Here is a 12,245-nt window from a genome sequence, read left to right as displayed (position 1 = left end):
CGTCCGCCGCCAAAGCTCTGTGATCCTGAGACCGTGCCATGAATGCCGGGAGTTTGTTGTTGTGCCGTGACGCCACGAGATCGACGTCCGGCGTTCCCCAGCGGCGACAGATCTCTCGAAACACTTCTGAGTGCAGAGACCATTCCCCCGCATCCATGCCCTGACGACTGAGAAAATCTGCTTCCCAGTTTTCTACGCCCGGGATGTGAACTGCGGAGATGGTGGAGGCCGTGGCTTCCACCCACTGCAGAATCCGCCGGACTTCCTGGAAGGCTTGACGACTGCGAGTGCCGCCTTGGTGGTTGATATATGCGACGGCAGTGGCGTTGTCCGACTGGATATGGATCTGCCTGCCCTCCAGCCACCGCTGAAAAGCTAATAGGGCTAGATACACTGCCCGTATTTCCAGAACATTGATCTGAAGGGAAGACTATCAGAGTCCAGGTCCCCTGAGCCCTGTGGTGGAGAAAAACCGCTCCCCACCCTGACAGGCTCGCGTCCGTGGTGACCACAGCCCAGGTTGGGGGTAGGAAGGATTTTCCCTGCGATAGAGAATTGGGAAGGAGCCACCACTGAAGTGACGTCTTGGTTGCAAGGGAAAGAGAGATGTTCCTGTCGAGGGAAGCCGACCTCCTGTCCCATTTGCGGAGAATGTCCCATTGGAGCTGCCATAGATGGAATTGCGCGAACGGCACTGCCTCCATCGCTGCCACCATCTTCCCCAGGAAGTGCATGAGGCGCCTTAAGGGGTGTGACTGACTCCGAAGAAGTGATTGCACCCCTGCCTGCAGAGAAAGCTGTTTGTCCCGCGGTAGCTTGACTACCGCTGACTGTGTATGAAACTCCATTCCAAGGTAAGTCAGTGATTGGGTCAGTGTCAACTTGGATTTCGGGAAGTTGATGATCCACCCGAACTGCTGGAGAGTCGTCAGAGCGACTGTAAGGCTGTGTTGACACGCCACCCGAGAAGGGGCCCTGACTAGGAGATCGTCTAGGTAGGGAAACACCGAGTGGCCCTGAGAGTGTAGGACCGCCACGACGGATGCCATGACTTTGGTGAAAACCCGTGGGGCTGTCGCCAGGCCGAAGGGCAATGCCACGAACTGAAGGTGTTCGTCCCTGATGGCGAAACGCAAGAAGCGTTGATGTTCGGGTGCGATCGGCACGTGGAGATAAGCATCTTTGATGTCAATCGATGCTAGGAAGTCTCCTTGTGACATCGAGGCGATGACCGAGCGGAGAGACTCCATCCGAAACAGTCTGGTTCTCACGTGTCTGTTGAGCAGTTTGAGGTCCAGAACGGGACGGAATGATCCGTCCTTTTTTGGCACCACGAACAAGTTGGAGTAAAAGCCGCAACCACGTTCCTGAAGGGGAACGGGGGTCACAACTCCGTCTGTCTTCAGAGCGTCCACCGCCTGAAAAAGTGCGTCGGCCTGAGCGGGGGGCGGAGAGGTTCTGAAGAAACGAGCCGCAGGACGGGAGCTGAACTCTATCCTGTAACCGTGAGACAGAATGTCTCTCACCCATCGGTCTTGAACATGTGGCCACCAGGCGTCGCCAAAGCGGGAGAGCCTGCCACCGACCGAGGATGCGGCTAGGGGATGCCGAGAGTCATGAGGAGGCCGCCTTGGAGGTAGTGCCTCCTGCGGCCTTTTGGGGGCGTGACTTGGACCGCCACGCATAGGAGTTCCTCTGGCCTTTCTCCTGCCTGCTGGACGAAGAGGATTGGGGCTTGGCGGAGGGACGAAAGGACCGAAACCTCAATTGTATTTTCCGTTGTTGAGGTCTCTTAGGTTTGGACTGGGGTAAGGAGGAGTCCTTTCCCTTGGATTCCTTAATAATCTCATCCAATCGTTCGCCAAACAAGCGTTCGCCAGAAAATGGCAAACCGGTTAAGAACCTCTTGGAGGCCGAGTCTGCCTTCCATTCGCGCAGCCACATGGCCCTGCGGACTGCCACAGAGTTAGCGGATGCCACAGCTGTACGGCTAGCCGAGTCCAGGACGGCGTTCATGGCGTAGGACGAAAAAGCTGACGCTTGAGAAGTCAAAGACGCAACTTGCGGAGCAGAATTACGTGTGACAGCATTAATCTCGGTCAGACAAGCCGAGACAGCTTGGAGTGCCCACACGGCTGCAAAGGCCGGGGCAAAAGACGCGCCCGTGGCCTCATAGATGGACTTCACCAGGAGCTCTATCTGCCTGTCAGTGGCATCCTTTAGCGATGAGCCATCTGCCACTGATACCACAGATCTAGCCGCCAATCTAGAGACTGGGGGATCCACCTTGGGACATTGAGCCCACCCCTTAACGACTTCAGCGGGGAAGGGGTAACGCGTGTCAGTGAGGCGCTTAGTAAAGCGCTTGTCCGGAACCGCTCTGGGCTTCTGGACAGCGTCTCTGAAGTTAGAGTGATCGAAGAACGCACTACGTGTACGTTTGGGGAACCGAAACTGGTGTTTCTCCTGCTGAGACGCCGACTCCTCCACAGTAGGAGGCGGGGGAGAGAGATCCAACACCTGGTTGATGGACGAGATAAGATCATTCACTAATGCGTCCCCCTCAGGTGTATCAAGGTTAAGGGCGACGTCAGGGTCAGAACCCTGAGCTGCGACGTCCGCCTCGTCCTCCAGAGAGTCCTCAAGCTGGGAACCCGAGCAGCGTGAAGAAGTCGGGGAAGATTCCCAGCGAGCCCGCTTAGCCTGTCTAGGACTGTGGTCCTGGCAGGAGTCCTCCGCGTGGGACCTAGGACCCAACCTGGGAGCGCGCTGCGGCTCGGACCGAGAGGGGCCTGGAGGTGACGATCCAACAGGGGCCGGGGCCTGTGTAAGGACCGGTCTGGACTGCAAAGCTTCTAGCAGCTTGGCAGACCATTTGTCCATAGACTGAGCCATGGATTGTGAAAGTGACTCAGTTTCTCCGCAAAAGAGGAGAACTCTGTCCCTGCCGCCTGGACGGGGGGAGCAGGGGGGTCTACATGAGCCGAGGGGTCCACTAGTGACCGAGGCTCCGGCTGAGCAAGTGAAACAGGGGTCGAGCATTGCTCACAGTGAGGGTAGGTGGAACCCACAGGTAACATAGCCCCACAAGAGGTACAGGCCGCAAAAAACCCCTGTGCCTTAACAGCTTTGCTCCTTGTGGACGACATGCTGTTGTCTCCTAGGAGAATGATCACTGAGGGTATATGGGCAAAAACAGGGTATACAGCCCGACCGAACAGAAATATATATGTAAATACGTATCTATTCCGGCACCCTAGGGGGGACCAGCACCGGGTGACCGGTGTGGCTTACCGACCGCTAACAAGCGGAGTGTGTGTGCCTCCAGATTCCCAGCCTTAGGTCCCCTGGAGCTGCAGAGCTGTTCCTGAGAATCCTCCACCGGCAGAATGCCCAAAAAATGGCTGCCGGAGATCTCAGGGGAGGAGTGGAGCCGTGGGCGGCGCCAGGAAAGTGCGGGAATCTGGGGTCCCCACAGTGATCAGTTTGGGGGGAGGAAACATGCAGGATGCTCCAGCCCTCACATCCGACGTCAGGTCGGCAGTCCCGCCCTTACCCCTGACAGGCAGGCCCGGGGGCGGGATTTTTGCGACTAGGCCGCGATGAAGCCGGGGACTAAATTTGAGACCGTGCCCGACAAGCAGGCACGGTCGGCGCGGAAGTCCGCCGGTCTTCTCAATTCAGCAGCTGCCGCAGCGTCCGGGAAGAAGGTGCGCTCCTGCACAGACCCCAATGGGGACACAGAGTACCTTAGAGTTGCAGGGCCCGGTCCCTGAGGTTGAATAGACTCCGGTCCAGGCAGATTCCCACAGGGGCTGCGGAGGGAGCACGGTCCCAGCAAATGGATGACCGTTCAGGATCCCACTTCTCCCAGAGCCGCTAAGGGATGGTGAAGGAGACGGCATGAGGCTCCGGCCTTTGTACCCGCAATGGGTACCTCAACCTTAACAACACCACCGACGTAGTGGGGTGAGAAGGGAACATGCCGGGGGCCCCGTGGGGGCCCTCTTTTCTTCCAACCGACATAACTAATATGAGAATGCATGAGTGGATGTGTGCCTCCTTCCACACAAAGCATAAAACTGAGGAGCCCGTGATCCACGGGAGGGTGTATAGGCAGAGGGGAGGAGTTACACTTTTTAAAGTGTAATACTTTGTGTGGCCTCCGGAGGCAGAAGCTATACACCCCAATTGTCTGGGTCTCCCAATGGAGCGACAAAGAAATACCCTCTTTCACTTGTAAAGCGCCATGGAATAAATGGCGCTATAATAATAATAAATAATAATAAATAATTTTGGGGTAGACACAATTTTTGATATAGTCTCCTATTGATTTTTATTGCAATATTTTTTCGTTATGCTGTTTATCGATCAGATTTTAATGTTTTGATAAAGCAGACCTTTTCTGAAAGCAGCAATACCAAATGTGTATTTATTTTTTTTAAATTGTTTTATTCTCAATGGTGAAAGAGGTGGCAATTTAGATTTTTTTTCCATATGTTTAAACACTTTTGTTTTACTTTTTAATGTATTTACTAGTCTCCTTAAAGGGAATTGAAGCTGCGATTATCTGATCACCTGTCGAATCCATTTTTCCTAAATGTCCCCTTTATGTGGGAGTCTGAGCCAGCCTCACATTCCCTCCCTTTGTGGATCAGCACTGCTCTGTATTACCACAAATCATAATCTCCTATGAATGCCAACTCACAGCTGACGTTCACAGGAGGATCGTCATGACAGACACCGAGGTCATTAGCTGACCCCTGGCTTTCATGACAACTCATCCACGCCCCGCAATCACATCACAAGTGCGCTGAATGACGTGCTCCCTGCTAGCGCATCTTAAATCCTCATGTCAGCGATTGACAGTGGGCTCTAACTGGTTATTAGCCGCAGGCAGTATCTCTGATCCACCCACGCCTGTAAGAGGCACTTGACGGCTGATTAAATCAGCCGTCAAGTGCTGGGAAAACTCACGCTGAACCCGCTTCAAAAGATAGGGACATTGTCTTTGATGTAAAAGTATGTCAAAAGGTTCTGAAGGGGTTAATGTATTCAATGAAAAGGGAAGAATAGAGGCACTATATTCATAAGCGTTTTGCAAGGGTGCCAAGTTCACCGGTTTCCTCGAATTGTAACAACTGTAAAGAAGAAGCTTACCGGGGCGGCAGAGGTGAACATGGTGCTCTTCATCGTCTGTGCAGATCCCCTGACACCACGCATGGTAAGCAAACGCAAACAGATCTTCTTGTTTGGTTGGACGAGCCGAGGCTCTGCTCAGTCTCTTCAGCCACTCCTGACATTGCTTGAAGGTGGAAAAGTGACATCTGAAAGATGAGAAAGCATTCTTTATTATAACAGTTTCTAAATGATGCAGACAGGAATAGGAGAGAAGGGTCATAGGGAGACGTGGCCAGTCGTGTGCATGACGGCCCATACAGCTCTATTGGCGATAATGAAGTAGGTAAATGGTCATCCTGGTGCAGATGTAGTTGTCCCCCTATCTACCAATGGGTTGTTGATAAATTATAGTGGATAAACCCCTTTAAATTAGGATATCAATATGGCTGCCTACAGAAATCATTAGGTGGATACAGACTGTTGCAGGTGAATTGAAACAGCACTGAACCCCACAGAAATGGGTTTTTATTATTAAGGGTCTGTGCGCACTGGGAAATCCACAGCAAAAAAACGCAGTGTGCACACAGGGCCTAAACGTGGGACCCTGGGTTACACAAGGCAGTGTCAATTTTCTACATTGGTAAGGAAAGCTCGTTTTAGTATAGCACAGCCCATTGTTACAAGCAGGAGAACAATACAACGTGTCCGTAACCTCAACATCTGCAAGTGCAGGACAGAATACGTGAGCGTCTGGATACAAAGCAGGAGAGAAAAGCAAACTTGTAGACGTCACACAGTACCGAAATGATAGAGGATATATAACCAGCTTTACCTGACGACTTTAGAGTCCTTGCATATTATCTGCAGCTGGAACATATCACGACTCTCCACGGTCTCAATCATCCTTAAAGGCACCTGAAAAAGCATCAGAAATGTAATATTGTGTCATTTGCAACTCTATCTAGTGCATTGGGTATATAGGACGCCGGTGTTCTTATTTAAAATAGGGGCTAGCCCAGACTCCTGCTGTTGGAAGTATGGGGTAGCTGATGCAGACCTGATACATCTCATGTGGAATTGCCCGTGACTACGACACTATTGGACGAGTGTTCTAGATCTCATAGATTCTGTATATGACCGTCAGGCTGACAGAGAACCTATTATGTGTATACTTGGGTACATGGAGGACATTCCGGAAAGCCATAAGACAGCCATTGTGCGTATATCATACCAGGCACAGAAGACTATGGCTTTTTACTGGAAAAAACAACAAAGCCCCGAGTATTAGGGAACTGTGATATTGTAAATAACATTTTCAGGTTAGAGAAATGGGTATCAGAAAAGAAAGACGTACAAAAAAATGTAAGATCTCTGGGTCCCCTGGCTGGACACCCCAAACCTGGCGCCATCGACTGCTGTGGGCTAGAGTTTTGGTAGCTGGCTTATTCTAAATATTCTAGGTAGCATATACCTCCTTGGTGGGGAAGAGGAATGGATACACTAAGGCCATGTGCCCACGAAAGATTAAACCTGCAGATTTATCTCCAGAAAATCAGCGGATTTTCGGGAGTTTCCAGATAAATCTGCAGGTTTCAGCATGTACAGACACTCCCCATGTTACCCTATGGGACATGGGGAGTGCTGTGTCCATTCTGCGGATACGTGCAGCTGCGGAACATGCTGCAGATGTCTCGTAGCCGCACGTAATTGCATGAAAATTCCTTATGCGGAATTACCTGCGGAAACCTCGGCTCTCCACTATGGAGATAGGGCCGGGACTTCCGCAGGTAATCCGCAATAATGTCCGCAGGTTTACCGCAGCTATTAAATAGCTGCGGATTCCAGCGAACAGCTGCGGGAAACCTGCGGACATATCCGCAGGTGCGAGCTCCCGTGGGTACATAGCCTAAAGGTGTTCAAGGAAGGAGGGGGAGACAACGATGCTGCTTGGGATCAAGCTAAATGTTTAATCTGATTGGTATATTGCTATTGATGATGGAATGTGCTATATACCCTGGCGAGATGAGAATGAAAATGCCTATTTGTTATATTTAATTGATCATTTAGGCTGCGTGGGTGTCGGGTGGGAAGGATGGGAGTTTTGGTCATTTTTTTGGCCTGTTTTTGTTTGTATATGCAAAAAAACGTTTGATAAAAAATGTATCTGATTAATAAAAATACTGTGTCATTTGTTCCCAATTGTGTCATACATATGGTCCATCCTGGACACCATAGTTTACTAAGCTCAGTTCCTCAGGTTCTCCCCAACAGACCAGGCTTTCTGGATGTCCTTAGTGGTAATTTCTGTTGCCATCGCCTGTGCAATACTAAGGAAATATTGAAAACATGAGATCTCGGGTCTGTGAGGACTGGAGTTTGGAAAACAGCTGACGTACAACATTAGATGTGATATACGTGACAAGCACAGCCCTCCCTCCACTGATGTAATTTATTTACATTATATACTGGGCGGCACGGTGGCTCAGTGGTTAGCACTGCAGTCTTGCAGCGCTGGGGTCCTGGGTTCAAATCCCACCAAGGACACCATCTGCAAGGAGTTTGTATGTTCTCCCCGTGTTTGCGTGGGTTTCCTCCGGGTACTCCGGTTTCCTCCCACACTCCAAAGACATACAGATAGGGAATTTAGATTGTGAGCCCCAATGGGGACAGTGTTTACAATGTATGTAAAGCGCTGTGGAATTAATAGCGCTATATAAATGAATAAAATTATTATTATTATTATTACTGAACGAGACCGGATGCAGATAAGTCCATAGATGCCCTGAACACACACAGGACTATAACTTACAGAGAAAGTAAAGACCCTCAGAAAACAGAGCTCATCACCCCTGGGAGACCCCTGGTATTTTCCCTGCAGTTCCTCCTTCTTAGGAAATGTAGCATTATATGGACGTCTGAATCGTTATCAATTCATATAAGAGGCAGACTCAAGTCACCTTTATATTAAGAGGCCCTCCATTTTAGCTCATGAAGGGCGGTGCTATGACATGACGCGCAGAAGAAGCTGGTAAACACTCGTATACCACCTATCCACAGGATAGACATAAATGCAAGATTGTTGAGGGTAAGAACTTTGGGACCCCCAAAGTCCCCTGTGTGATTGGATTAGTTGTCAGCATGTACGACCACCACTCCTATAGACTGTAAATGTAGCAGCGGCCACACATGCTCACTACTGCTCCATTCACACACAGCACTGTGTAACCTCTGATCTCACAATCGGGGGGAAAGGAGGGAGGTGGTGATGGGTGGAATGTATGAACCTGTTGAAAGTTGATATTTGTGGTTCATGGGATAACCTCATTAAAATATTAAATCAACGGTAAGAAAACTTAGAAAACAAATTAATCAAATGCTAATTAAAGGGAACCTGTCAGGTGCAATATGCACCCAGAACCACGAGCAGTTCTGTGCATATTACTAGCATACATAAAGAGATCTTTAGAAAAAGTATTTCTAAAGATCCTTTATGATATGTTAATGAGAGCAGGGACTAGTCACAAGGGCGTTAGTTCCTGCGCTCATTCCACCCTCTTAGCATGTTAGCACTCCAACAGGGGCGTGATAACTTGCTATTCAATGCCCACTGTCCAGCGTCATTATCAGCAGTGACGCACGTACCTGTGTCAATTGGACAGCCTCAGTGCGCACGATCAGAAGTCCCTGCACTTTCGGTCATGCGCTCTATACTAGTTTGAAGTTGGGATGCGTACCCCTGGCTTCATAGTGAGCATGACCGAAAGTCCAGGGATCATGCACAATGAACCGAAATCCTGCGACAGGTATGGTGGCAGCAGAGTTGAGCGCGACTATGCTTCCGATGCTGCACATTCAATAGCATGTTAGTACGCCCACAGGGGAGTGCTTACATGCTAAGGGGGCCGACTAGCCAAGGGAAATAACGCTCTTGCGACTAGTCGCTGGTCTCATTACCATATAATGAAGGATCTTTAGAAATACTTTTTCTAAAGATCTCTTTAGCTATGCTATTACAGGCTGGGACGGTTAGGCAGAGATTAGCAATATGCACCCAGAACTTCTCATGGTTCTGACTGCAGATTGCACCCGACAGGTTCCCTTTAAAGAAAGGACTGAGAACCTTTTGCTACAAAGTGCATTTTGCCCATTGGACTATTACAGTTGATTCACAAGCAGCTGAAATGTCCGATTGCCAGATATGGCTACTTTCACACCAGTTTTTTTCCATCAGGTACAATGCGGAAAAAAACAGGTAAAACGGATCCGGTACCGCATCCGTTTTATCCCCATAGCTTTGCATTGTTACCAGATTGTACCTGATGGCTTTGCGTTGCATCCGTTTTTTTCCGGATGCGGCAAAATTAATCAAAGCGGCGGCCGGAGGCAACGTGTCTTGCAACATTTTTTTGTCCAGCAAAAAAAACCGCATCGCGCCGCATCCAGCTGCTGCGGCGCATTTTTCAATGCATGCCTATGGACGCCGGATGCGGCGCGATGCGGAAAAAAACGCATCCGGCCGCCGCATGCGTTATTTTCCACTGCGCATGCTCAGTAGCATGCCGCAACCGGAAAAAAACGGACGGGCCGCATGTAAAAACGTATGCAAAGGATGCGGTGTTTTCGCCGCATCCGTTGCATAGCTTGCACAGCCGGATTGAGCCGCACTGCTCAAACCGGATGTGTGAAAGTAGCCTAAATCAGAATGAGGTCTAGGAGCTTCCAACTTTCACATTCAGAAGTTCCTGCAGCAAATCTGTGGGATCAGAATTAACCCTAAGGGTCCCTCTCCGGCCTGACAATAACTTACATTGATGACAGAGTCTTTGAACTTGATGTGCAGCCTGTAGTTGGAGACTGCTATGACAGCATCATTTGCGCTTCCTAAATACTCCACACTTTCGCCCGGCAGCTCTTGGAAAGGTACCTGGATGCAAAAAAAATAAATAAAATAAACTTGGATGACAAAGACGGATTTTCTCTAAAAGGAACCATAATTGAATGCAAAGGGAAATGATTTCAGCTGATTAATAATGTACTGCCGCGTCCTGCGCAGCTCCTGCTTCATGACGTGCTTATTTGCATGAACCATATACCATCCTGATGTTTTGCTCAGGAAGACATCCAGAGAGTGCGCAGATTGATCATCCCTGTCACAGAGCTTTATGCAGAGTTGGGCTTCATCATAGCGGGAGTAGATTCATAGAGTCATAAGAAATTTGGGGGCCTCAGTTAATTACCATTCATGATAAGCGAGCACTGCCATGCTCGGGTGTTTGGTACTCTTAACGAGCAGGTCGGACGTTCGCAAATCACATGCTCGCATAATGGAAGTCAAGCGGAAACTCGAGCATTATTCAAGAAGATCTTTGGGATAAATCCTTGAGTTTCCCCATTGACTTCTATTATATTCTGAACTCTAGTTGAGCCTAGCCGAGCGTTTGACTGCTGGTTACAAGTACGGAGCACCCGAGCATGGTACTGCTCGCTCATCACTAGTTACCATTTCTATGGACACTTTCCACAAGCTGAGAGAAAGGTAAAAAGCCGCATTGTGCTTCTTGGCCCTGAAGTGTTTTCTCTTATAGAGAGCCTGTCAGCATGATTTTGTAATGTAAAGTAAAGATATGGCTGTAAGGCTGCTATAATAAAGATTACACTACTTTGGTGAAGACATTTTTTTCTTTTTGTAATCAGTATTTGAAGTTCTCTACTAATTCGGTCTTTTCCTCCCTGTCTGTGATTCCCAAGCCCCTCCGCAGGGTCATCCACAGACTGTAAGGCCGGGGAATCACAGACAGGGAGCAGAAATCCTGTGCAATGAATCTAATTAGGAGAAAACATCAAATGCTGATTAAAGAAGAAACACAAATCAGATTTCTTCACTAAAAGTATCAATTTAATCAGTATTACAGCTATGTCTTTACATTACAAATTGTACTGATAGGTTCTCTAACTTTTTTTGAGGTGAAGGGAGAGAAGGAGCTCCTCCGAAGGAACCTGTCAGGATGATTTTCGTTCTGAGGCTGTATAAATACTACCACAACAGTGAAAAGGATACCTAGTATTATTATGATGTTTCAGCGCTGATTAATCAAGCTTTGAAGCGACCTACAAATAAGCCTAGAAATGCCTGGAGAGCACCGACACCTCCAATGCATTCCCATGATAATTTACATGTGGCTGCAAAGTTTGATTTCTCGGCCCTTTAATCTCAAAATAGATTATTCCAAAATATATTCTTATCGCTGCACTAAGACGCATCACTGGATTCCCACTGAGAAGACTAGCTGAGTATGGCGTTGTATGGCAATGCTCAATGGGGAAAATACGTGCAAATAACCGCTCTTCAGAAGAAAGACTCTCACCAGAGCTACTACCTATTGTATATAGCTACCCTATGTCATACCTACCAAACCAATGCCTAATAGGACTCCGTACCCCACTAGTCCCTTTCTAAGTGGTTATCCAGTACTTAGACATTGATGACAGTTTCAGGGGGTCCAAAGCCCCACGATCAGCTTTTCACAGCTCTAGCGATGGCTGGAGGTAAAAACAGTGTAGAGAGAGAGTGCAGCTCAGTTTGTATTGCAGTGAATAGGACCTGAGCTGCAGTACCTGGCAGCAGCCACTACATAGTGTACAGTGTGCTTACCCCCCGGACCAGCACCTCTACTCTTATGATTCCTGAGCCCCCACCAGTTTTATGAAAAAACATGGCTGCCATGGTCACATGACAATCAGCAGATAATGACTGGTTGCAATGGTCACATGACATCAATTTACAGAGTAGACTTTTTTTAAATTTCTGCAGCACACCGAGGCAATTAAGGCATTGTCCAGTAGTAGCGAACCCATTTCAAGAGAACCTGTCACCAGATTTGGGACCTATAAGCTGCGGCCACCACCAGTGTGCTCTTCTATACATCATTCTAACATGCTGTATATAAGAGCCCAGGCCGCTGTGTACAATGTAAGAATCACTTTAGGATACTCACCTAAACGCTTGGTTCGGTGCAAACTAGTCAAGATGGGTGTCTCCATTCTACAGGTGCTGCGCAGGACCTCAATGCCGGCCTGTGTGAATGATGTAGAACGCGTCATGCACACAGGCTTCAGAAGGAGGA

At 48.8% G+C, this 12,245-nt stretch overlaps 1 protein-coding gene across 2 annotated transcripts in view; it reads right to left on the bottom strand.

The window, feature by feature from the left end:
* Positions 1–12,245, bottom strand: part of MTMR4 (myotubularin related protein 4) — a 130,675-nt gene that overhangs the window by 53,062 nt on the left and 65,368 nt on the right. For both annotated transcript variants that reach the window (XM_075335390.1, XM_075335389.1), the window contains 3 exons: positions 9,929–10,045; positions 5,954–6,036; positions 5,161–5,327 (listed from right to left, as the gene is read on the bottom strand). In XM_075335390.1, coding sequence (XP_075191505.1) covers positions 5,161–5,327; positions 5,954–6,036; positions 9,929–10,045 — 367 coding nt within the window. The remainder of the gene's footprint in view (positions 1–5,160; positions 5,328–5,953; positions 6,037–9,928; positions 10,046–12,245) is intronic.

This window comes from Anomaloglossus baeobatrachus, chromosome 2 (genome assembly GCF_048569485.1).
Source record: "Anomaloglossus baeobatrachus isolate aAnoBae1 chromosome 2, aAnoBae1.hap1, whole genome shotgun sequence".
Taxonomy (NCBI): domain Eukaryota; kingdom Metazoa; phylum Chordata; class Amphibia; order Anura; family Aromobatidae; genus Anomaloglossus; species Anomaloglossus baeobatrachus.
The sequence above is the reverse complement of the archived record's forward strand: the minus strand, read 5'-3'. Positions and strand labels throughout refer to the sequence as shown.